The sequence below is a fragment of the Rhinatrema bivittatum genome, chromosome 5 (genome assembly GCF_901001135.1).
Source record: "Rhinatrema bivittatum chromosome 5, aRhiBiv1.1, whole genome shotgun sequence".
NCBI classification, from domain to species: Eukaryota; Metazoa; Chordata; class Amphibia; order Gymnophiona; family Rhinatrematidae; genus Rhinatrema; species Rhinatrema bivittatum.
In genome coordinates, this window is record NC_042619.1 from 121,957,968 (window position 1) to 121,984,737 (window position 26,770).

Here is a 26,770-nt window from a genome sequence, read left to right on the forward strand (position 1 = left end):
GGATTGATCCGCCTTTGTTGGTGACCGTGGTTGAAGATTAGGGAAACAGCGGGGAGCTATGTTCCTTTAGAAAAAACAGATGCAAACAAAAGACGACGTGATGGAGAACTATGCTGAGGATAGTCTATGGATAGATTCGACCTGATTGGCGACAGTATATTAACCTATCAAGAAAGAATGTAGGGGAGGGACTTCCGTGTTTAGCTCTTTAAAAGCCATCCGGTGTGAGCCATGTTTCAAAGAATGGCGATTCCAACGTTGGGATCGCGGCTATAAGAATACAAGTATTGAATGTAGCTATCGAACTCTTCTTACTGGTTATTTTGTCACAGAAAAATGATGGAAATTTTTGTCCCCTGAAGCAGGACCTTAAGAGAGGGGGTCCGAAACGCGATCGTGTTGGGTTATGCAGATAAGTACTCTTGCTGAATATAGTGTTTTCTGGAATAAGCAAAAGTGACGATTTCCATACATGACTGTGTTTGAAGGTTTCATCAGCTTTTGAAAAAAAGTTTTAATATATATATATAAAAAATGTGGAATTGGTGAAAACGTGGTGAAAAAACGTAATGGAAAAAAATCTTTAAAAAATCCAAAAAAAATATAAAGTAAAATGGACCAAGTACCATAAGATAGAGTCTGGTAAAAATACCATGACCCTGTGAGGAGAGGTCCCACAAATATATAATAGCTAGTCTTCAATTAATTTAAAGAGAAGACCAGGTGTACCGATCTTTTGATATATTGTTTACAATTGGGGTACCCGGAATACATAAGGTACATTAGAGCCTAATTTGTGTGATACATAGCTCTAAGCCATTGTTGAAAATTATGACCTAACCCCACCTTACGCAGGACCCCAAACAGAAACCCCCAGTGTACCCGGTCGAAGGCCTTTTCAGCATCTACCGCCATTAAGACCAAGGGGACACCCTGTTCCTTTGCGGCCCACATCAAATTCACTACTTTTCTAACATTATCCCCCGCTTGCCGGCCCTGTATGAAACCAGATTGATCAGGCTGTATAAGGGAAGGTAATACCATATTTAATCGTCGAGCCAGCACTTTAGCTAAGATCTTTATGTCTACATTAAGCAGGGATATCGGTCTATAGGATCCACACAGCGTTTTATCCTTGCCCGGCTTGGGCAACACCGTGATTCCCGCCAGGCTCATGGATTCCGGTAGAGCTGAAGTCTCGAGGAGATCATTATAAACCCCCTGCAAATGTGGGATGAGCAGATCCTTATATTTTTTTTATAAAACAGCCCGGTAAATCCGTCCAACCCAGGGGCCTTGTGAATTTTCAAACTAGAAATAGCATCGGAGATCTCCCCCCTAGTAATTGGCATATCCAAAATTCTGACTTGGTGTTCCTCTAAAGAGGGTAGTGTGATCTCCCCCAAATAGTCATCTATTTGTTCTGCAGTAACAGTAAGCTCTTCCATATATAACTGCTGATAAAATTGGGCAAACCGATTCCTTATTCCCTTATTCTCCATGAGAATGCTACCGGTGTGAGCCTTTATTTTGAGGATGGTACTTTGTGCTATTTGTTGTTTCAATTGCCCTGCTAACCATTTGCCCGGCTTATTGCCCTCCAAGAAGTGGATCCCCCTTCTATTATCCAGCTTTTCCAAAATCTCCCCATCCAACAGTGTGTGCAATTCATTACGTTTCTGATCCAATGCTCGGAGGACCCTCCATCCCCCTACTCTCTTATGTTTCAATTCCAATTGCCCAATGGCGGATTTAAGAACATATTTGTTATAGGTACCACTTGAAAGTCTGGATGTTTAAATATATTATAAACATGGATTAATTTCAATTGTTAGTTTAACATGCATGGTTTAAGTGCTCCCAAAAGGAAAATTAGTTCTTACCTGTTAATTTTCGTTCCTGTAGTACCACGGATCAGTCCAGACAGTGGGTTGAGCCTCCTTTCCAGCAGGTGGAGACAGACTAAAACTTGAAGGATGCCCCATATCAGGACAGAGCCTATCCTCTACCCTTTCAGTATAACGTATGTCAAAGCATAAAACAACAAACCCAAGAATAGGATCAAGCAAGTAACTGTAAAGCTCAACGGAGCAAATATAGAATAATGTAGAAAACATGGTATACCTATACGCTCTTGCATCAACTTGGTATAAGAAAACGACCAAGGCTTCCGGTGTAATTGCTCAGTAATCTTGCACAAAGAAATATATGGAAATCTGCAGAACTGCAAGAAAACAAGCTTCGAGAGGACAGAAGACAGACAAGGAAGGGCGTCTGGACTGATCCGTGGTACTACAGGAACGAAGATTAACAGGTGAGAACTAATTTTCCTTTCCTGTACGTACCTGGATCAGTCCAGACAGTGGGATGTACCAAAGCTTCCCTAAACTGGGTGGGACCGAGACAGTCCCGCTCGAAGCACTTGCCGCCCAAAGGAACCGAACACTGGAGCGTGTACATCCAGATGGTAGTGCCGAGCAAAAAAGCGTGCAGAGACGTCCAAGTGGCAGCCCTGCAAATCTCCTGCGGGGAGACAGATTGACTCTCCGCCCACGAAGTAGCCTGAGAACGCAGAGAATGGGCCTTCAGACCCTCAGGAAGCGGACGACCTTGACAAAGATACGCCGAGGAAATGGCTTCCTTCAACCACCGCGCAATCGTGGTCTTAGAAGCCTGTTTACCGCGGTTGGGACCACTCCAAAGGACGAAGAGATGGTCCGATACCCAGAAGTCATTGGTGACCTGGAGATAGAAAAGCAAGACACGTTTTACATCTAGCCAATGAAGGTTGCCACCCGCCGTACCCGCAATCTCCTCCGGAGAGAACGCTGGGAGTTCGACCGACTGGTTGACATGAAAAGCGGAGACAACCTTAGGCAAGAAGGAAGGAACCGTCCTGAGAGAAACCCCGGAATCTGAGAAACGCAAGAAGGGCTCCCAACAGGACAGCGCCTGAAGCTCGGAAATACGGCGAGCAGAGGAAATAGAGACCAGAAAGACAGTCTTTAGAGTAAGATCCTTGAGTGTAGCGTGGCGAAGAGGCTCGAAGGGAGCTGCACAGAGAGTACGAAGGACCAGGTTGAGACTCCACGATGGACACGTGGCCCGAGAGGGGGGGCGGAAGTGTCTAATGCCCCTCAGGAAACGAATCATGTCAGGGTGAGCTTCTAAGGCATGACCGTCCACCCGACCCAGGAGAGAGCCGAGCGCAGAGACTTGAACGCGTAGAGAACTGAAGGAGAGGCCCTTAGAGAGACCCTTCTGAAGAAAAGAAAGAATCAAATGAATAGAGGCGGAGCGCACAGGGACACCCGCCTCCATACACGCGGACTCAAAAACTTTCAAGATGCGCACATAGGCCAGAGAGGTCGACTGCTTCCGGGCTCGCAGCAGGGTGGAGATGACCTCCTCCCTATAACCTTTGCGCCTCAGGCGACGCCGTTCAAAAGCCAGGCCGCAAGACAGAAGCGATCGGCCTGGTCGAAAAATACAGGCCCCTGCCGGAGAAGACGAGGGAGATGACCGAGGCGCAGGGGCCCGTCCACCGCTAGATTGATGAGATCCGCGAACCATGGCTGCGGCCACTCGGGAGCGACGAGAATCACCGGTCCCCGGTGGAGCTCGATTCTCCTGAGAACTTTCCCCACCAGTGGCCACGGGGGAAACATGTACAGAAGGACGTCCGCTGGCCAAGGTAGAGCCAGAGCATCCACGCCCTCTGCGCCGTGCTCCCTCCAGCGGCTGAAGAACCGATTGGCCTTGGCATTGCGCAGAGTCGCCATGATGTCGAGGTGAGTAGGACCCCACCTGTCCACTATCATGGCCACGTCCGAGAGCTCCCACTCTCCCGGATCGAGCGACTGCCAGCTGAGGAAGTCGGCTTGAACATTGTCTTTTCCGGCGATGTGAGAAGCCGCAAGGCACTGTAGGTGACGCTCCGCCCAAGCGAGGAGATGGCTGGCTTCTAAGGCTACCAGGGGACTGCGAGTGCCCCCTTGGCGATTGATGTAGGCCACTGTGGTGGAGTTGTCGGACAGGACTCGTACCGTCTTGCCGCAGATCAGGGGAAGGAACTCCTGAAGCGCCAGGTGGACCGCCAAAGTTTCCAGTCGATTGATGTGCCAGCACGACTGAGTCTGCGACCATGTTCCCTGGGTGGACTGAGAAAGGCAGACCGCACCCCAGCCCAACAGGCTGGCGTCCGTGGTCACTATCGTCCACTGTGGAGCTTGAAGAGGCATCCCTTGCAGAAGATGAGGAAGAGACAGCCACCACTGTAATTCATCGGCAGTAGAATCCAAGAACGGAAGGACTACATGGAACTGCTCCGACACTGGCTGCCAACGGGACAGCAAAGCTTTCTGTAATGGACGCATATGAGCAAAAGCCCAGGGGGCAAGGTCGATGGTAGAAGCCATGGATCCCAGGACTTGGAGATAATCCCAGGCTGTCGGGGAGGGTAGGGCAATCAAAGTCTGGACCTGATCGATCAGCTTGAGGGCTCGCGCCCGAGGTAAGAAAACCTTGCCTACTCGGGTGTCGACGTGGGCTCCCAGAAATTCCAACTCCTGGGAGGGCTGAAGCTTGCTCTTGGAAAAGTTCACTATCCACCCGAGAGAGGCAAGGAGCTCCAAGACGCGATCCACCGCCCGCCGGCAAGAGGTCTCTGACTTGGCCCTGATGAGCCAATCGTCCAGATAGGGATGGACGAGAATCCCCTCCCGGCGCAAGGCCGCCGCTACTACTACCATGATCTTCGTGAAGGTGCGAGAAGCGGTCGCAAGGCCGAAGGGGAGAGCTCGAAACTGGAAGTCCTGGTTGAGAATGTGGAATCGGAGATACTTCTGATAGTTGCGGTGAATGGGAATATGAAAATAAGCTTCTGCGAGATCAAGGGAAGCAAGGAACTCTCCGGGGTGTTAAAAATCCCATTTGTTTACAAGAACAACTCTGAATCTTTTACGTTTCTTTTTTTATTATATATCATTCATATACTATACATAAGCAACAGGAAAATGGATATACAGACAGAGAAAGAATAATCCTACATACTTACATAATGGCTATAGCTAGTACATTTTCTCGCGCAGGAACATTCATGCTTTTAAAAAACTGCTTCTTATCAGCTCTACTTATAACAGGTTAAAAAAACCAAAATCAGCACGCCTTCTGGCTTCTGCTTGCAAAATTCACACAACAAAGTTTATTACGCTTATGCTATGTCTCCCTCTTATCTCAACTCTCCCTTGCATCCTTCCCAGATAAGCCGCTTCGTACCCTTGCCGTGCTGTCTCCTCCTCCTCCTCCTGTGTCTCACATTGTCATCTCTGAGGTCCTGCAAGAGTTGTTTATAACTTCTTTTTGCAAAGTCTGGCATTCAAGGCAGGCCTGGTATTTTTCCTTCAGCAGAAATACCATCAGCATACTCAGCAATTGGTGAAGAAGCCGGGAATTGAACCCGGGTATCGACAGGGGCGGACCGCCGCAATGACCGCCCGCAGGGTTTCCATGTGGAAGTGGGGGATCTTGAGAGCCCGACTGACCCTCTTGAGGTCCAATATTGGGCAGAATGACCCGTCCTTTTTGGGCATGGTGAAGTAAATAGAATACTGGCCGGCGCCAATTTCCCTTTCCGGGACTGGGACCACCGCTCCCAGATCCAGAAGCTTGGAGAGAGTCTGGACCACCACGTCCCTCTTGGCCCAGCCGCAAGGCGAGAAAAGAAAGAGATCTGGAAGTTCCCTGACGAAGTCGAAAGCGTACCCGTCTCTGATAATGTCGAGGACCCACTGATCCGACATGATCTTGACCCATTCCACGAAGAACAGGGAGAGGTGTCCGTCGAGGTAAGGAACCGAGGAATGGGTCGGCTGAACTTCATTGCGTGGCAGGATTAGCGGCGGCACGCACGGGCTGGCCCTCGTGAAAAAGCCGTCTGCCATGAAAGGACTGCAACCAGGACTGCACACGAGAAGACCCCCTCGCAGAACCGCCCCGCCCCGCCCCCGAGAAGCGAAGCGACGCTGGCCGCTGAAGCGAGAGGCCGCGAAGGATCGGGAAGACTTAGGGCGGTCCTCTGGGAGCTTATGGACCTTGTTGTCAGCCAAGGAGTCCATAAGCTTCTCAAGATCCTCGCCAAAGAGCATCTTACCTTTGAAGGGCAGCGTGCCCAGCCGAGTCTTCGAGGACTGATCAGCCGACCAGTGGCGTAGCCAAAGGAGCCTCCGGGCCGCCACTGCCGAAACCATCGCCTTCGCCTGGACACGGACCAGATCGTAGATGGTGTCCAATACGTAAGCGGTGACTGCCTCCAGACGTTCGGCTTGTTCTGCCTCACCTGGCGGAAGCTCCCAGGTGCAGAGTAACTGTTGGCCCACTGGAGGCCCGCTCGCATCATGAGACTGCTACAGCAAGACGCCCGGACCCCAAGGGCCAGAACGTCGAAGATGCGCTTCAGGTGAGCCTCCAGCTTACGATCTTGTGGAACCTTCCACCGGAATCGTGGTGTGCTTGGCCACTGCACAAACATAAGAATCCACCAATGGATATCGCAACAGCTCTAAGCCCTCCTCCGGGAGGGGACAGAGCTTATCCATCGCATGCCCATTCCGAAGCGCACCCTCAGGAGCCTCCCATTCCCGCAGGATAAGGAGCTTAAGCATGGGGTGGAAGGGAAAGGCCGAGGCCGGAGCCCGGAGCCCTCCCAGAACCGGGTTCATATCCTTAGGGAGCGAGGCCATGAGATTATCCATGGAGGGACTCTCCAGACCCAGCTCCTGCAAAACAAAAGGGAGGAGGGGCTCTAATTCCTCCTTACGAAAAAGACGGAGGGCTCTAGGGTCATCCCCCTCTAAGGGGGGGGGCATCCGCCGAATCCGAGGAAGCAGCGGGGTCCGAGGACACGGGAGCACCCCCGGGACCACCCGCACCCAAACTGGTCCCTGGGGCTCCGCGGCCGGTCCAGTGGTCAACGGCGCTGAGCGAGGAATTTTTTTTGGGGGGGCAAGGGGGGGGCTTTCGTCCAGCTCATGCAGGCTAGCTAAGATTTGTGCATGAGGACGAAATCCGCTGAAAAAGGGACCCTGGATTTGGCAGGGGGAGGGAGGGGGGCGAGGGAAGGTCAGGACCCCCCTCCTGGGCACCCGCGGGGGCCAAATCAGGGGTTAAATCAAAAAAATCTGGCTCCCAGGGAGCACCGAAATCGACCCCGATGAAAAATCCAAGATGGCGGTCGTTCCCGGGCTCTGCCGACCCGGGAAAGGCCTAGCCATGCTGGGAGGAGTGGAGCCCCGGGCTAAATTTGCTTGTCCTGCCAAGGAGGGACCTTCCCCACCCAGCAGGCAAGCAGTGCAGAGGCCCTGCCGCGAAAAACGCGAAGAGGGCAGCCCACAAAAAAGGCAGGCTGCCAGCCGGGACATAGCTAAGCCGCGGCTGAAGAAACAAGCTGAAAAAAAAAGCTTGATTGACAGCCTGCACAGCAGGAGAGAGCAGGCGGGAAACCTGCTGCCTTCTGCTTCTCTGGCTGCCGGTTCTAGCCCTACTCTGACCAGAAAAAATAAAAAAGCTGGTCAACTGCTGCAAATAAGTTAGAGGTAGGTGAGTACCTGCAACTTATTGAAAGTTTGAAACTTTTTAACTTTTTTTTTTTTTTTTACTGAGCGCAACAGCGGGTTAAAAACCCTCTCGGCAGCCAGAGGGGGAACGAGGCCCAGAGAGCGTCGGTCCCCACACCTGGAAGCGTCCACGGACTCAGGACTATGCAGGGAACCCCCTCCTGCAAAAGGGGCAAAGCCCCCCTGAGCCGGGCAAGAGCTGGGAGACGGACGTCTCCCACACAAAAACAGTAAAAGCACTAAACGGCAAAATTTCCTTCATAGATTTTTTTTTCTCCTTTGTTTCTAAAACAAGCGGGAATCAAAGAACTACTTGCTTGAGCCGAAAAAGAAAGAAGAAGAGGCTGACTAGCCTACAGCAGAGAACCGAAGGGGAGATGCTGCACCTGCTGGAGACAGACGAATACTGAAGGGGTAGAGGATAGGCTCTGTCCTGATATAGGGCATCCTTCAAGTTTTAGTCTGTCTCCACCTGCTGGAAAGGAGGCTCAACCCACTGTCTGGACTGATCCGGGTATGTAGAGGAAAAATTTTTTTTTAGCTTTTTTTTTTTTTTCAAAGAATATCATATCATTGGAGGTTGGCGGTTAATGTTTAGACATACACAATGGTACTGATAACCGGGTGGTAACAGTATTAACCCAATATGAAACCACGAACCTTTTCCATAAATTTTCAAAAATTTCTTAAAATAATTGTTTTAATTTTGTCCATTTCAGCAATTATTTAAGACAGTGTGATTTTTTGTATTGGTATTAGTCTTTGGTTACAGCATTTTGCCAATGAACATTTATTTTTTTAAATATATCAATGCAATTTATGACATGTGTATGAAATGCATAGGATTCCACAAAATAGATGATAAAAGTCAAACTGAATCTTTGTGGGACACAAATATTATATACAACTTATCCTGAAAATTTAAAAAAAAAAAAAAACAAAACCATAAAACCACAAAAATGTCACTCATTAAAAAAAAAAGGTTTCCAATATTAACTGATAAAAAAATGTTTGCTATATTTAAATGAATGTCATTAAAGTCATGATGCACTACAATTCTTGAATTTTTAATTTAGCCAAACTGTATCCCTGTAATTGAATATAAATTTACATTCCTGATTGCGGATACTATGTTGAGACCCACCACATGTTAATTCACATGCTTTTAAATCTTATTTAGCATGTATCTTCAACACCCATTCTGTATAATACAAGTATGACAACCATTATAAACAATGTAAAGCAAACCTGCAACAACATACTATTTAGTGATAAGATAGATCTTGAGTTTTACTCTTTGTTCCAGAGACAGAGCTGGATTACCTAAAATGCCCTGTCAGTCATTTGAATCATTCTGATGTATATCCAGGAATTCACGTATCCAGTGGCTTGCTAATGTAGCCACAGTTCATGAGGAATCAAAAGCAGATGAAATGATAGTGCATAGAATATCATACAAAACAAATCTGATTTAGTGCTTAATGTATTCAATATAAAATTTTATAAATATAGGCTAACTCAAAATCAATATACTTCCCAAAATGTGGGTGATATAGTTCAGTGTTTCCCAATCTTTTCATATCCAAGGCATACTTACATTGACAAAAAAGGTTGTGTGGCACACTAACCTCTACAGAGCAAGCAATGCATGAAGACAACTCATTAGGCCAAAAGAAGAGCTAGGAAACCACTGAAAGGCCCACCAATTTCTCTTCCAAATTTTGAAGCAAACGGAGAGAGGGGACAAACACATGAACCTATCGCCATGGAAAAGCTCCCTCTGTATACAATGCTGGAGAAGGGAAAAGTCCATGTGGGCAGCTGGCTCAATTAGTTACCCTGGCTGCTGCATGTGACTGCCAAAGCTCCTTCACTGCTGCTCCTCCCAACATTCAAGTGAGTATTCAGTGCACAATTTCCCTATCTCACTCAATCTGAGGATAAAAGAGAGGGTGGAAGAATTCAAAACCAGGGAAGATGAGGTGGTGGTGTGTGCAAAGCATGTGCTGCACAAAGCATGTCCCAGCTATCCGTGCCCTGCAAGCTGCCAATTAATTACCACACTCTGGGGCTCATGCTAGAGTTAAAGAGAAGCAAGTATAGTTACACATTTTCAGAAAGGAATTCTTACAACTTTAAAAGCCACCACTGGTGCCTCTTGTTGCTATGGGATGCTGAGAGCAAAGCTCGGGTGCTGGCCCTAGATCTGAGCATCAAGCAGTAGTGACTTTTCCATGGCACCCCTAATTAGATCTGAAGGCAAACTGATTGGGAAACACTGATATACGATGGTCTAGGATTAGTCCCCTTCATATCCCCCAATATAAATGGGTTCCCTTATGTTTTAAATTACTATTTTGCTAATTATTCTTACTAATTCGGTGTTATATTTCTCAAATATACTTTTTTAAATATCCATTCCCTTAATACACAAGACTTCTCTCACTAGCCTTGTCCATTTGAATGCATGGATCAGAGTGATGTTAGCATACCTGTGGGGCATATCCAGGAGGCACATAAATAGGAGGCACTGAACCATTTGGGGACATCATGGGAACCTGAGCAGGACCTAAATGGATTACAGAAATGATTTTTCAGCATAGTGCTTAAATGGTAGCATTCTGCGAAAAGTTCAAAGTATATTCTGAATGGCAGAATACCAACAACAGAAATAGTAACCATATATAAACATTCATAACATTTGTCAAACAAGTTTATTTGCAATGAAGTAACATTACAATTCAAATTCATGGGAGTGAGGAAAAGACAGATGTCTTATACTAACAACTTGTAAAAGCATGTTTAATTTGTTGATAAGTTTGTGAATATCAAATATTTTTAAATGGTAAAAAAAATCTTCTAAAGACTATTAGAGATGTATTTAGTTTATCACCTAATATTTGTAGAGCTTAGAGCAATGTACAATGTGATCAAAATATAATAGTAAAAATATAAAACTCCTTATAAAGAGTAAAATTTCACTTTTCCTAAAATAAGGGAAACACTTATTGACTGATTAAGCTACTTTGACCCTTTTGGCAGCAAATATAAATATAGCAAGTTTACTTAACATAACAGTGTTCTCCATAAACAGCAGGATGAATTAGCCATGACATATGGGGTGACGTAATCTGATGGCACCAAACACATCCTTCTCTTAGCTGACAGAGCTTTTCTATTGAGCATGTGCAGGAGTTCCCGCATAGGCGTTGCCTTGTGAGCCCCTCAGTCGATAATAAAGCTAAATCTAGCTAGGTATTTGGCATGGCTAATTCATCCTGCTGTTTACAGAGAACACCATTTATGGTAAGCAAACTTGTTTTGCCTGTCAATAAGCAGGGCTGAATTAGCTATGACATGAGTGGAGTCCTAAGCTGAGGGTTGCAATAGAGCTTTTTTTTTTTTAATAAGAAATCTGGGCACTACCATGAGAGGAGACTACTAGGTGAACAGGCTATGCAAAACTGCTTATCCAAATTTGCTGTCGCTTCTTGATAGATTGTCCAGTCAGTAATGGGACATGAAGGTATGCACTGATGGCCAAGTTGCAGCTTTGCAAATATCTTCAATAGGCACAATTCGCAGATGAATTCACAATTCGCAGCCAGGATTCTTACTAACACTAGCAGAGGGGAACACATAACACCTATACTAAAAAACTTACACTGGCTCCCTATCAGATCCAGAATCATTTTCAAAAGTACTAACTATAACCCACAAGACCATCCATTCCCAAACTTCGCTAAATCTAAGCTGCCCACTTCGTCCACATGCATCATCAAGACCAATCAGAACCAGTTACTTAGGCACCTTACACGTACCTTCAGCCAAGTCCTCACTCAAGAAACGTGCATTCTCGACTGCCAGCCCCTTCCACTGGAATGCCCTCCCCACAGACTTGAAACCTGTACTCGAACATTCAAAAAGAAACTCAAAACCTGGCTTTTCACAAAAGCCTTCACTTAAAGTTTTCGCTCAGAGCCATGTCCCAGGACTAGACTCATTCATGCATTTCATAATCACATAAACCAGATGTCTGATGCCGCAACTATTAATCGTATTTCTTGTCTCATATTCCCAACCGTTAAATGTACAGCATGCTACACCCATACCTTTTAAGTCCGATGTAACCTTAGTCTTGAAGACTGCAAACCTTGAAGATGTAAACCTTAGTTTTTTTTTTTGTTTTGTAGATGTAAACCTTAGATTTTGAAGACCTTTTGAAGATGTAAACCTTAGATTTTGAAGACTGTAATTTGTAAGCATTTGTATTTATTGTTTAGCTATTTACATTGATCTGTAACCACTTTATGTCTTGTTCTCTCCTTTACCTTAAGTTCTAAGTTCCTACAAAGTTAGCCTTGTTATTTTGGACCCACTTGTTTGATGTAATTTTCCAATTTTGGTTCTATGTAAACCGAAGCAGTATGTACTAGTACATGAACTCTGGTATATAAAAGCCTATACAGACATACATAAATAAATAAATTAGCTACTGATGCATCCATGGCTCTCACCTAATCAGTCTTCACAAAGTCTGTAATGTGAAGGCCTGCTAGCACATAGCAATGTGTGATACAGTCTACTAGCTAATTGGAAAATGTACATTTGGTCACTGTTATGCCTAGGCAGTTAGGATCGAATGAGATGAATATTTGTGAGGCTTGCCAATGTGGCTGTGTTCTCTTCCTGTAATAAGAGAAGTCTCTTTTACACACTAAAGAATTAAGGGGTTTTTTTGTTTTGTTTTTTTTACCTTCATGTGAAATGTGGTCTCAGAAAGAACATAGGTAGCTTGATGGTCTGATTCATATGAAAAGCTGAAATCTTTGGCAGAAACTTTGGGTAGGTGCGGAGCACCACTCTACTGTGTAAAAACTGCAATATATGGAAAGTAACGTACTAATACCTGAAGCTTACCAACTCTTCTGACCAAAGTGATCGCAGCAAGGAATAGTATGTTCCATGGGAGAAATTTCAGAGAAGTCAACACCAATGGTTCAAAGGGTAGCTTCATGAGCTGTGCTAGAAACACACTGAGGTCATTGTATATTTTGTACTGGTACAATAAAAATTATTCTTAACTTCAAAAAAGATGTAGACATTCTGCTCTTATGACATGAAATTGAACCTTATTTAATCTGATTTAAATGTCAGATAAAATATGTAAGAGAAATTTTTCTTTACATCACTCCATGTGGCCTAAACAACTAGAACTTTTCTAGTGTAGTTTGGCCTGTGTTCACCAATTGAATCAAGGATCTGAAAACATTTGCTTGTTCTGTCAAAAGAAATGTTTTCTCTTCTAGAAAGTCTATCCATGTCTTGATGAATTTGATCTTCTAATAGAGGATTAGGGTCAATTTTTCAAAATACACTAGGAATCTTAGGAATTGCAGTAGCTAAATTGTCTTCAATAGGAAGGTTAATACGCCTTCCTGGGATGCTGCGATGATCAACTAATCATCCAGGTATGGGAGAAAACAGATGTTCTGATGACAAAGATGCACTGCTACTACAGCTAAGCATTTGGTAAGGCCAAAAGGAGAGCAGCAGGTAAAAGTAGTGAGAAGATTTCATTATAAAGCGAAGATAGTGCCAGTGGGAGGGGATGGATGGGTTGGTATGTGAGGTTATGCGTCCTTCGGATCCAGGGCACACATCCACTTCCCTGGCTGGATAAAGGGCAGAATGGTGTGGAATGAGTTCATCTTTAATCTCTCCAAGAATAGATTCTTGTTCAGACTTCTTAAATCCAGGATGGGTCTCAAATCTGCCAGATTTCTTGGGGGATAAGGAAATAGCAGGAGTAGAATCCCTGGCTATGTTAATGTAGCAGGGCAAGATCTATTGCCTGTTTGAGGAGTGCCTCCACCTCCAGGTGTAGCTGCAGTGAGTGAGACTGATCTGGACAGAAGACTGAGCAATGAGGAAGAGTGGGAAGTCTGGAGAAGTGTAAGCAGTAACCAGATTCCACAATTTTGAGGATCCAGTGAACTTTGGAGATTTTGCACCAGTCCTCAAAGTAGCAACAAATTCTTCCCCCACCCAGAGAGGATAAGCACTGGGTCTGGAAATTGGTCAAAAACTTGGGTTAGGTTTTGATTGGCTTGCTGAGTTGCTTTTGGTTGGTGTCTTTTGCACTGGCAACCCCAAGCCAAAAGCTGCTGCTGTTGCATAAGCAGAGAAGCACAGTATCACTGAAATTGCCAGAAGGGGGCGACTTAGAATGAACGACCATTTAAAAGTGAAGCAGAGCCACTTTGCAGTCGATTGTTGGTCAGAAGTGGTCATGAGCGATTGAACTGCCACATATTGCTGAGCAACTGCTTCTCTGAGCCTGTCTCCAAAGAGGTGATCTCCTAGGCAGGGAATGTCCACTAGTTTATCACAGACATCATCGCGCAAATTTCTGACCTTTAACCAAGTCCTTCGGTGTGCTCTGATGGAGGCAGAGGACACCTGGGCCATTGTATCAAATGCTTCAAACTGATTGATTAAGGTGGTGTATTCAAAACTTCATGTCCAGAAGTGATTACAAATATGCAGAGGTGCCCTTAACTGGGGCAAGGAGAGGTTTTAGTTTTTGAATGAAATCTTGTATTGCACCATGTAAAGTTTGTGAGCGAAAATATCCACATTATGCATGGAACTCTGGAATTCCTTTTTCACCAAACTTGTTCAGGAGCTTGGGATCTTTCCCTGGTGGAATATTGGAAAACATCCTTGTTTCCTTTGTTTACTGTAATGATGACTCTACTACAACTGATTGGAGAGGTAGATGTACTATTTCAAATCCTAGAGTTTTCTGAAATCTATAAGTTCAAATTTATGACTACTGGGGCACAGGAAATCAGGGTCTTCCACATTCTTGTCTGTATTTCTTGCATGATTACAAGGATTGGAATGCCTGCTGGCTCTTGCCAAGGTATCTAAAATATGGAAAAGACTGTAGATTTCAGTATGAGGGTCCTTGTCTTTATGGATATTGATTCCTAGGGTCCTACCCAACTGGAACATTTTACTTTCAGAAATTAGCACCTACCCAAAGGTAGGCATTAATTTCTGCCGTCACCGGGAAAGTGCCCAGAAAAGCAGTAAAAACTGCTTTTCTGTACACCTGACTTAATATCATGGTGATATTAAGTTGGAGGTCCCAAAGTAAAAAATAATTTAAAATTGGCCCATGGTTCGCGAGTTGAAAACCGGACACTCAATTTTGCCGGCATCCGGTTTCTGAACCCGTGGCTGTCAGCGGGTTTGAGAACCGAAGCCGGCAAAATTGAGCGTCTGCTGTCAAACTCGCTGACAGCCGCCGCTCCTGTCATAAAAGAAGTGCTAGGGATGCGCTAGTGTCCCTAGCACCTCTTTTTACCGTGGGCCCTCATTTATATACTGATCGCACACACAGGAGAGTGGCCTGGGTGCTCGCCTGCGACTTTTACTGAATTGGCCTGAAAATCCTTAGCTATTCTGGTAGTTTATTCCATAAGATAGGGCCAATTATTCAAAAAACACATTTGCGAGATTCTTACAGATGTGCAACTTTAATATTAGGAAACCTTCTTGCATACCCTCTGGACTTTGCAAAATTTACTCTAGTGGCCGGTTATAAATTAAGAGCACCATGCAACAGATGAGATCTGGGATATCCACATATAGCCTTGTTCCAGAAGTCTCAATGACGCCATCAACCTTGAGATAGGAGGAGATAAATGGAGTGTATCTCCATGTGCATCTGCCATACACTCCAAGTGTATGGGAGGAACTGATAACTTGAAAAAGGTTCAGTGTGTTGATGGTACAGATCCTCTCTCCAAGGCTCAAGGAGTCAATGGAGGAAGCATCATCGGTGTTGAGGTTTGATGCTCTGAATAAGGATGCATTGATGGTGCCGGGACTTGATAAGCCAGTGCTATATGCAGAGTGTGCATCATTGGCATCGAGGATCAATGCTTCTTCAGTGCCATTTGTGCTGGCAGCATAGGAATAGCCCTTCTTTATAAATGGCCCTGAGCCCCATGATGTACACAAATGGCTTGATGACACACGTAAATGGTGTTTTTTCTATTTACTCAACCCCAACAAGATGGAGGAGCCCCAGACCTGCTCCAGTGAAGGGGGGAGCTTACTCAAGAAGCTCCTGCTCAACTCAGCACCTGGGTAACTAAAAGAGGCTCAGCTTCAGGAGAAAGGACTGTGGCTCTTCAGAGACTTTCACAACTCCTTTATTTTGCAAGTGCTAGACTTCTGAGAACACAAGGACATCCAGACACAGTGTCAGAAGTAAGTCCAGTCAAGATTCGCTCCTTGGCATCGATAACCGATATCATGTCCATCACTAATGGACATTTTTCCTACCACATACACAGTCCTTAAAAGCCTCTGACAGTGGGTGTGTCTTCGTGCCGGGTAACTGTGGAGAAATTGTGTTTTTTTATTAGCACTTAAAAATTGTGTTTGGGAGGCTGCTGAGGCAGCAATGCAATGTACTACAATAAAAGAATTTTGAGAAAGTTAAGATAGTAAGAAACATCATAAAGAAAATGAAAGCTAGGATACACACCTACGCTGGTGCTTGGATGAAAAAAGAACACAGCAGCTCCCACACACATACAGTAGAGCAAAAAACTATGAGCTAAGAGAGAAGAGTCCATTTGGTCCACTCAGATGACGTCACCCTACATGTCACAGCTAATGCAGCCCTGCTTATCAATGGGAATTGCAATTATATTTAACTTCTCAGCAACTGTAAGGCAAAAAAAGTGCAAAAAGTCTGGAAGCCAATTTATTTGCACAAAGTTTGAAACAGCAAATCCATTGTCCAAGGATTTAATTTCCTGCAACTTCTGAAATAACAAGGAACTATTGCAGCTCTTAAAAATGAAGCTCATCCCACTGGCTACTAACCTGGTAGTTAGCATTGGGTAGAAGAGTGAATAAGAGAAACCGTAAGGAGGGGTGCAAGAGATACAATACGGGCAGGAAAGAACTCCTGCGAAGAGAAAGAGGAGGCCCAATCTAAAATGTTTAAGCAGCACTGGCCTAGTTTACTAACTTGCTCTCTTTATTTGTCCTTGGTCTTCATGATTGTATACATTTTTTATTTTGAATAAAAATATATTTGAAATTCTTAATAGCAATAATTATTGATATTTTCAAGCAAGAATTTTGTGAACCTATGGGTTCTTAAGGCTTGATTTTCAAAATGCTTTAAGAGCATAAAACTGTTTTATACACATAAATCATGCTTTGAAAATAGAATAGTTGATCCTGCAGGAGACCGTTTACACAAAACCTGCTTTGGCGATTACTTGTAGAAGAAGTAATAGGAATGGAAGAGATGTTCTGAGATATGTGGAGTAGGAGCGAGGAAAGGATTTACACATTTTCTTTTTTTGGGTTTTTTTTTTTAAGTATGTGCATAAATCTCCATGCACAAAAGTTACACCTTACACCTGCTAGGGAGCAGGTGTAATTTAATGCATGAATGTCGCAGCACATAGCGGGGACACTCACAGAGTTTCAAAGCAGATTTATGTGCATAATCACTTTGAACATTCAGGCTACATCTGCAGATAGAAAGTAGCCACATAATTTAGCCCTATGCGGGTTGTTACAAAATTACCCTCCCTGGGACCAGCTTTTTCTGCACCAGGGGCATATATTAGAAACATAGAAACATAGAAATGACGGCAGAAGCAGACCAAATGGCCCATCCAGTCTGCCCAGCAAGCTTCACACATTTTTTCTCATACTTATCTGTTTCTCTTAGCTCTTGGTTCTATTTCCCTTCCACCCCCAGCTTTAATGTAGAGAGCAGTGATGGAGCTGCATCCAAGTGAAATATCTAGCTTGATTAGTTAGGGGTAGTAGCCGCCGCAATAAGCAAGCTACACCCATGCTTATTTGTTTTACCCAGCCTATGTTATACAGCCCTTATTGGTTGTTTTTCTTCTCCCCTGCCGTTGAAGCAGGGAGCTATGCTGGATATGCGTGAAGTATCAGTCTTCTCCCATGCTGTTGAAGCAGAGAGCCATGCTGGATGTGCATCGAAAGTGAAGTATCAGGCACATTTGGTTTGGGGTAGTATTCAGAATTATGCCTGTCCCTGTCCCACCCATATACTCTGCCCAGCCTCTTTAACTCACCACTCCCCATACATACATACATACTTCATTTTCAGTTTACCGGTAAATCTATTTTCACCCATAAATTCCCTAATTTTTCCAAAAGTGACAATTGGTTTAAATCTATTTTCATTCTAATTTTAAACTGATTAAAGAGCAGCCCCAGAGCTGCAGGTGCGTCTCAAGGCCACCAGCCACTGCTGAAAGCCAGCGCAGGCCAAAACACCAATGTTTCAAGTCCTGCTCCCCACCAGCAAAAGTGCTCACTCTCCACTACTGCTGATTTGCTGTTTCAAGTTCTGACTCCCCCTCCCACCAAGCAGCCAACAAGCCTGCTGCTCGGTACTGCCAGTGAAGCATTTGGAGTGGGCCTTGCCCACCAGAAGCACTTCCTAGTAGATTCCCTGGCTCCACAAAAAAGGACAGTGCTCCAGAGCATGGGTGCCTCAGCAGGTATGCTGCCGAAGGAGAGAGGAGATATTTGGAGTCACAACTAATAAGGATGAATGCTGCTGCAATGGGGGGGGGGGAGGGAATAGAGAAATTCTCATTGGGAATGTGGGGAAAGACATGCTAGGCAGGAGATGGGTGTAGAAATAGGGATGCTGCAGAGTGGGTGAATTGGAGAATCTGCTTAATATTTTTATTGTCCTGGTTTCTATATACTAAAATAAACTCCAATATTTACCCAGAAAAATGTCACATTTTTCCACTAAATTTCTCCTGTTTTTGTTCTTGTCAAATACAAATCCTGATAAATTCCCAGTAAAATAAAAAAATAAAAATGAAGGTAACTACCTCCACACACTGTACAGTCTCTGTCTTTCTATACGCTGCCCAGCTTCTCTCGCCTCCCTGCACCCTCACACTGTCTCCACATTCTGCACAGTCTCTCTCCCCTTTCCCCATACTCTGCCCAGCCTCTCTTATGCTCTGCTCCACCAGCTCTGCCCAGCATTTTTCTCCTACCCTTGCACTCTGCCTAGTCTCTTTCGGGCCGATACAGTACCGACGCATAAAAAAAAGTGCGGCAGTGTCGGGCGCCCGCTCATTTGACGCATGCACATTTTGGTTCTCGATCCGCTCGATTCAGTATTCAAATTAGACGCAAATCCAAACGGCGCCAAAGGAGCGCCAAAAGCGTGCCTATGAAGCGGTAGGCATTCACAATCGATTTTACTGATTAGGGCAGTATAGAGTGTCTATAGTATCCCGGGTGCGCTGGATCCATACCTGTCATTTCTAATGTCATTTTGAAAATGTAGGAAATGTTATCGATCTGGAAATGTTACATTCCAAACTTTTCATCGATCTGGAAACTTTTTCCATTTTCCCCCCCTTTGTGACATCATCACCGCGTCATAATCCTACCTTGGATGTGTATAAGTCGCATCGCAAGTAGCAAAAATCCCTTTGTATTTGGTTCAGGCCAGGAAAGAGCGGTTACAGCGGTACCTTTGGATATCATTTGGAAGATCGGCAGCGCTTTCAGCAGGTAAGTGGATGGTTTTTTCCAACAGACTCCCGCATGGTCACCGGGGCCGCTGCCCTGAGCATACGAACGTCCTTGATCGGAGGCCCTGCTACCTTCCATGTCTGGGCGCTCAAAGCAGCGGCCATGGACATTGAAAGGCAGCAGGGCCTCCGATCATGGACGTCTGGAAAGAGGCGGGAACGTCGGCCCCTAGAAAGACGCTCAAGGCAGCCTGGATGTCCAGAAATAGCTGCCTTCCAACGTCCATGGCCGCTGCCTTGAGCACCATGAACGCCCGGATGTGGAAGGTAGCGGGGCCTCTGATCATGGACGTTCCCGCCTCTTTCCGGACATCCATAATCAGAGGCCCTGCTTCTTTCCAAGTCTTCTGCTACCTCTGCATGCACACCGAATCGCTGACAAACGTGTAGCATGCAGCAGGCAACAATGATGTTCGCCACCTTTTCTGCACTGTACTGCAGGGCTCCCCCAGAGTGATCCAAACATCGGAATAGTCCCTTCAGGACTCCAAAAGTACAGTTCGATAATGTTTCTGGTACTGCCATGAGCCTCATTGTAGCGGTTTTCTGCCGCAGTGCACGGAGACTGGAGTGGAGTTAGCAACTAGGGCTTACAGCCATAGCCGTCATCACCTATAGGGGGAGTAATCAGGAATGCATCAAAACCAACATCACATATATAAATGAACACATATTGTAAACCGGACATCCCAGATATAGAATCCCACGCTGTAGCAGATGTCACTTACCAAGTAGCCAGCCTTCACCATACTTTCCTTCTGGGAAATGAGTGCCATGGACGAATGTGCCAGAATGTAGGCGGCATGGCAGCTCCAAGATACTTCGCTACAACATTTAGAATCCGAAGGTGTGCATCGCAAATGACGAACATTCATTGAATGGAAGCGCTTGCGATTCCGAAACAAACTCTCTTCTTCTGACCTGGGGGTAAAAGCAATATAGGTGCAGTCAATGGCACCCAACATGTTCGGCATCCCTGCAATACCCATGAACCCACTGCGGATCTGTTGCAGCTCCACTGGATCGGTCTGATACACAATATTCTTCCTCATCCGCTTCATCATGGCCTTCAAGACCTGTGCCAGATGCCGTGAGAAGGAGGCCTGTGTCATACCCGCAATGACATTCACGGGGGTTTGAAAAAGCAAATGTTGCTTACCTGTAACAGGTGTTCTCAGAGGACAGCAGGATGTTAGTCCTCACATATGGGTGACATCACAGGATGGAGCCCAATCACGGAACACTTTTGTCAAAGTTTCCAGAACTTTGACTGGCCCCTACTGGGTATGCCCAGCATGGCACTAACCCTGCAGCCAGCAGAGGTCCACCTTCAGTCTTGTTTAAAAACTACAGGTAATGCCGAAAAATAAAAACATTACGAACCCAACACCTCTGGGCGGCGGGCGGGTTTCATAAGGACAAACATCTTGCTGTCCTGTGAGAACACCTCTTACAGGTAAGCAACATTTGCTTTCTCAAAGGACAAGCAGGATGGTAGTCCTCACATATGGGCGAGGACGACCGAGCATGCACCAAATGTATGCAGGCGTGCAAGGCACTAGGCCTGGGATGAAATTTGGCCGAGGGCATCCTGAACCCCACCAGGCAGACGGAAGGGTGTCAGTACATCAGGTTGGAAACAAGTTACGAAGGACAGACTGGCTGAAGATGGAATCTTGTCTTCTGGCCTTGTCCAAGCAATAGTGGGCGGCAAAGGTGTGGAGAGAACTCCAGGTGGCAGCCCTGCAAATGTCAGGAAGTGGCACAGATAGTAGATGTGCTACTGAAGTCGCCATGGCCCTCACAGAGTGTGCTTTAACACGATCTTGAAATGGAATGCCCGCTTGCTGATAGCAAAATGATATGCGGTCCGCCAACCAGGAGGAGAGAGTCTGCTTACCCACAAGCTGCCCTAACTTGTTAGGATGGAAAGAGACAAACAGTTGAGTGCCTTCCCTGTGGGCAGCTGTATGGTCTAATTAGAATGCTAAAACCCATTTACAGTCAAGGGTATGCAGAGCCTGTTCTCCTGGATTGGAATGGAGCCTGGGAAAAAAGGTAGATAGTATAATGGATTGATTGAGATGAAAGTCCAAAACTACCTTAGGTAAGAATATAGGGTGAGTGCGGAGTACTGCCCGGTCCTGCAGGAGTTTAGTGTAAGGTGGATAGGTAACAAGAGCCTGTAATTCACTAACTCTGCGAGCCGAAGTGATTGCCAGAAGGAAAATCACTTTCCATGTGAGATAGCGAAGATCACAGGATTGAAGAGGCTTGCATGGTGATTTCATGAGCCGACCCAAAACCAGATGGAGGTCCAAAGAAGGGACTGGAGGACGCAGTGGAGGCTTGAGGTGAAGCAAGCCCTTCAGAAAACGTGTTACAGGGGGAGAGAGAGAGGATTAGAGCAGGAGAACTGCTTCGTTTACCTTTGAATATTTGCCTTTCTTACTGACTGTCTCCTTTGCAACCGGGGGTGAGGGTGTGGCCCTGGCCCCGACGGAGAGTGTCCACTGCTGATGACATCACGGGCTGGAAGGCCTTAAAAGGAACGCCCCCAGCGCTGGTAACTCGGGGAGAGAGAGAGGATTAGAGCAGGAGAACTGCTTCGTTTACCTTTGAATATTTGCCTTTCTTACTGACTGTCTCCTTTGCAACCGGGGGTGAGGGTGTGGCCCTGGCCCCGACGGAGAGTGTCCACTGCTGATGACATCACGGGCTGGAAGGCCTTAAAAGGAACGCCCCCAGCGGCGCGCAGTCGACGCCGGCGCGCGGCTTAGCAGTAGTTTGCTGCTTGAAAATTTGTTTACTTTTTAGAAGAACTCCTATAAAGTGAGTAAACAGTTTATTTTTGTGCTTATTATCCTCTCGAAACTCTCCTCTCCCTCTACACCAGGAAACAAATAAGAATACTTCCTCTTCAGAGAAGCATAAAAAAGGGATTTTGTTTGTTACTTGTTTACCTTATGCCGCACACTAAAAGAAAGGCACGGGTGACGGAGGCTATTACCTCGTCTCCACTCCCCATATCATCACAGCCTCAAATTGATTCCTTTTTTATGATGCAAGCCACTTCGACGCCGGTGGAGGGTGCCGCAGGGGATCCCACTATAGAGCGAAATGTGGCACCCAGGGCAGAGGTCATCTCTTTGAGTCCCGGTGCTCCTTCTACTCCTTCCCCCTCCAGCAAAAAATTTGATAAATGTTACTAGACCCATCTTGTTAGATGAGAGTCTTAATAACTCTATTACTGAAAAGGGGAAAGAGGACCCTGCTGTAGGGGGTAAAGAGGACAATAAGGCTGAGCTTGGAGTGATACTTCCTTCAGAGGTTCCGATTACATTAGAAACTCTTTGGATGGCAATTAAATCCCTGGAAATGGCAATCATAAATTTAACGCAATCGACATCTGAATATCAAAAGAGACTTGTGGAATTGGAAAGTACTAACAACTTAAGCCAGAGTAAAATTGATAATACTGTAAAGCGTTTGGATAGTGTAGAGTCTTTACAATTAAATATTGTTAAAAATGAAATGGTAAATGTAAAGAAATTAGAGTATATAGAGAATACTTTGAAATACTCCAACCTAAGGGTTATAAATTTTCCTATCCAAAATTTAATATCAGCTAAAGATATGTTTACAGATTATCTACAGAATATATTAAAAATACCCCAACAGGCAATACCAGCTATAGCTAAGATATTTTATATTACAAATAGGGGGAAAAATGAGAATCAAGCAGTAATTCCTCAAGTAGAAGAAATGAACCTGACGGAGGTATTGGAAATCTCCATGAGTACTGAGATTAGATCACGATCTACCATGTTTGTACAATTCCTATTTCAATCTGAAAGGGACACAGCGCTAAGAATGTTTTTGAGACATAGAGGGGAGAAATTTCATGGACAGCAGATTTGGATTTACCCAGATCTTGCTAGAAACACCCAATTAAGAAGAAAAGAATTCTTGAAATTTAAACCTGACATAATAGCTAGGGGCGCTAGATTTATGCTTAAATATCCATGTAGATGTGAGTTAGTATACAAAGAACATAAATATGTATTCATGGAGGTTTCGGGTCTTCAGTCTTTTTTAGATTCTCACCCCATAGATACAGCTGATGGTTAGGAGCTATTTAAGGGTAGTGGCTTAATATCTCTGAGAATAAGAGGTAGGGGGATTCATTCCCCTATGTTTTTCTTTAGAATTTTCTTTAGTTAAATTTCGCTCAATACTTATTGTTTCCTGGATTACTTTTATGACGATAGATATTGTTTAACAATGTAAGTAAGAGAAGAAAATTCTTGTTTAAATTATGATAACAATATGGATATGGTATAATGTTTGTCATTATATTTGTGAAAATTTATAAATTAAAAAAAAAAAAAACGTGTTACAAAGGGTTGTACTGATATGGGAACATCCCCGACACCTTTATGGAAGGCGGCTACCGCACTGACATGCATTCTGATGGAGGAAGTTTTTAGACCTGACTCTGATAAGTGCCAGAGATAGTCCAAAAACTTCATGATTGGACAGGTAAAGGGGTCAAGGGACTGAGAAGAGCAACATGACGTAAACCTGTTCCATTTGTAAGAGTAAGACTTTCACATGGAAGGCTTCCGTGAAGCAATCAGGACACGGGAAACTGGTTCAGAAAGGTTAAGTGGCTGAAGGATTAACCTTTCAACATCCATGCCGTCAGGGACAAGGCTTGAAGATTGGGGTGGTGGAGGCACCTGTCATTTTTAAAGATCAGAAGCGGGTCCTTCCCTAAGGGAATGTGCCTGCGAATGGAGAGATCCTGAAGTATTGGAAACCACACTTGGCGTGGCCAGTGAGGTGATATCACGATCATGGTTCCCTTTGTCCTGACGTAACTTCACGAGAGTCTTCGAGAGAAGAGGAAGTGGAGGGAATGCATAAAGTAGACCAGTTGCCCACGAGAGGGAGAATACATCTCAGGGCTGAGAGTGTTTGCTGCGAATGAGAGAGCAGAAGTTCTTTACTTTGCGGTTTTGAGGAGACGCAAAGAGGTGTATCTGAGGATATCCCTTTTGTTGGAAGATGGAGTTCGCTACTGAGGGGTTGAGAGACCACTCGTGCGGTTGAAAGATGTGACTCAGCTTGTTTGCCAACACATTGTCCACTCCCGGCAAGTAGGTGGCCCTGAGGTACATCGAATGGGAGAGAGCTTCCGCCCATATCTGTGCAGCTTCCTGACACAGAAGGAAGGAGCCCGTGCCTCCCTGTTTGTTGATCTACCACATGGCCACCTGGTTGTCCATCTGGATCAGGATAACTTGATTTGAGAGGTGATCCTGAAATGCCCTGAGAGCATATCTGATTGCTCGAAGTTCCAGGAAATTTATTTGGTGTTTGGCTTCCTCTGGAGACCAAGATCCTTGTGTCTCCAGATTGGCCACATGGGCTCCCCAGCCGAGGTTGGAAGCGTCAGTGGTGAGAGTTAATTGAGGGACTGGAGCCTGAAAGGGCAAGCCTTGGAGGAGATTGATCTGATTTTTTCACCAGGCAAGAGATTGACGGAGTGAGTCAGTTACATGGACAATGGTCGATAGGAGCTGAATGCTTTCAGTCCATTGAGACCTTAGAGTCCACTGCATGACTCATGGCCAAAACAGGCCATTGGTGTTACCTAAACTGAGGACGCCATGTATCACAGAAGGATGAGAAAGTGGCGTGCAGTCGCGGAGTTCTGAGACTGCAGCTGGTGTGCAAGAGACACGAGGGTGAGAGCTCGCTGTCGAGGCAGAAAAGCCTTTGCCTGCAAGGTGTCCAAGACTGCCCCAATGAACGACAAGGTTTGAGATGGGACTAAGTAGGATTTGTCATAGTTGACGAGAAATCCTAATGAAATTAGTGTGTAAGGTTAGATTGAGGGACAACAGAGCAGCTTGCTGAGTGGGAGCCCTAATTAACCAATCGTCTAGATAGGGGTAGACATGAACACCTTGAGTCCTGAGGAAGGCTGCAACTACTACAAGGCATTTTGTGAAGACTCGTGGCGCATAGGCTAGGCTGAATGGAAGCACTCTGTACTGATAGTGCTTGGAGCCTACTAGAAACCTCAGGTATTTGCGATGAGATGGAGTTATTGCAATATGAGTGTATGCGTCCTGGAGGTCCAGAGAGCAGAGCCAGTCTCCTCTTTGTAGAAGAGGAAGAAGCGAGCCTAAAGTTACCATTTTGAATTTCACTTGCTGGAGTTACTTGAGGGCCCGTAGGTCCAGAATAGCACGAACGCCTCACGATTGTTTGGGGATTAGAAAGTACCGGGAATAGAATCCTAGAACGTGCTGAGAGTAGGGCACGGGTTCTATTGCCTTGGACTGGAGAAGGAGGGAGACCTCCTGATCCAGAAGGATGGAGTGATCGGATGTTCTCCACGTTGGTAGAGGTGGGGAGTACAGTGGCATGGAGAGAAAGTTCAGATGGTAACCCTGAGCAATTATCACCAGTACCCATTGGTCTGAGGTGACTGAGTGCGATATGTTGTTGAAGTGGCACAGTCGACCTCCTACTGGGTATGGGAGGCAATGGAAGCTGGCTGCTGCTCTCTAGGTAGAAGTCAAAAACCTGAAGCAGGACCTGGTTGAGGAGCTGCTTGCGGTTTTTGTGTCTGTGTCTAACGAGACTGGGATTTTTGAAAAGGTCTCGTGGAATGGGATATGGTTGGTGGCGGGTAGGACTTCTTTGGACGGAAGAATGACTTCTTACGAGTCCTTTCGGAATGGCTGTTTTGAAGAGTAGTCAGAAGGCATCAGAGAGAGCTGTCTTAGGGCCTCATGATGGTCCTTAGGTTCCGCCACCATCCGTTGAATCTGTTCACCAAACAGATAGCAAGTATTGCTTACCTGTAACAGGTGTTCTCACAGGACAGCAGGATGTTAGTCCTCACATATGGGTGACATCATCAGGATGGAGCCCAATTACGAAAAACCTCTGTCAAAGTTTCCAGAATTTTGACTGGCCCCTACTGGGCATGCCCAGCATGGCACCAACCCTGCAGCCAGCAGAGGTCCCCCTTCAGTCTTATTTGAAAGCTACAGGCAGTGCCGAAAAATAAAATAACAAAACGTTATGAACCCAACACCGCAGGGCGGCGGGTGGGTTTCGTGAGGACTAACATCCTGCTGTCCTGTGAGAATACCTGTTACAGGTAAGCAACACTTGCTTTCTCACAGGACAAGCAGGATGGTAGTCCTCACATATGGGTGAGTACCGAGCTGAGGATGTCCGAACATGCACCAAATGTACCCAACGGCGTGCAACAGGCACAACAACTGGGGTGGAATTTGGTAGAGGGCATCCTGAACCCCACCGGGCAGGCAGAAGGGTGTTGGTACGTCACGTTGGAAATAGGTTACGCAGGACAGACTGGCCGAAGATGGAATCTTGTCTTCCGGCTTTGTCCAAGCAATAGTGGGCTGCGAAAGTATGGAGGGACCTCCAGGTGGCAGCCCTGCAAATGTCAGGAAGTGGCACCGA

General features: G+C 45.6%; 1 protein-coding gene across 1 annotated transcript in view; it reads right to left on the reverse strand.

Moving 5' to 3' along the window:
* The window catches only part of FNDC3A (fibronectin type III domain containing 3A), a 1,040,529-nt gene that overhangs the window by 711,943 nt on the left and 301,816 nt on the right, over positions 1 to 26,770 (reverse strand). Inside the window, 1 exon segment of the mRNA XM_029602861.1 lies at positions 10,106 to 10,182. Coding sequence (XP_029458721.1) covers positions 10,106 to 10,182 — 77 coding nt within the window.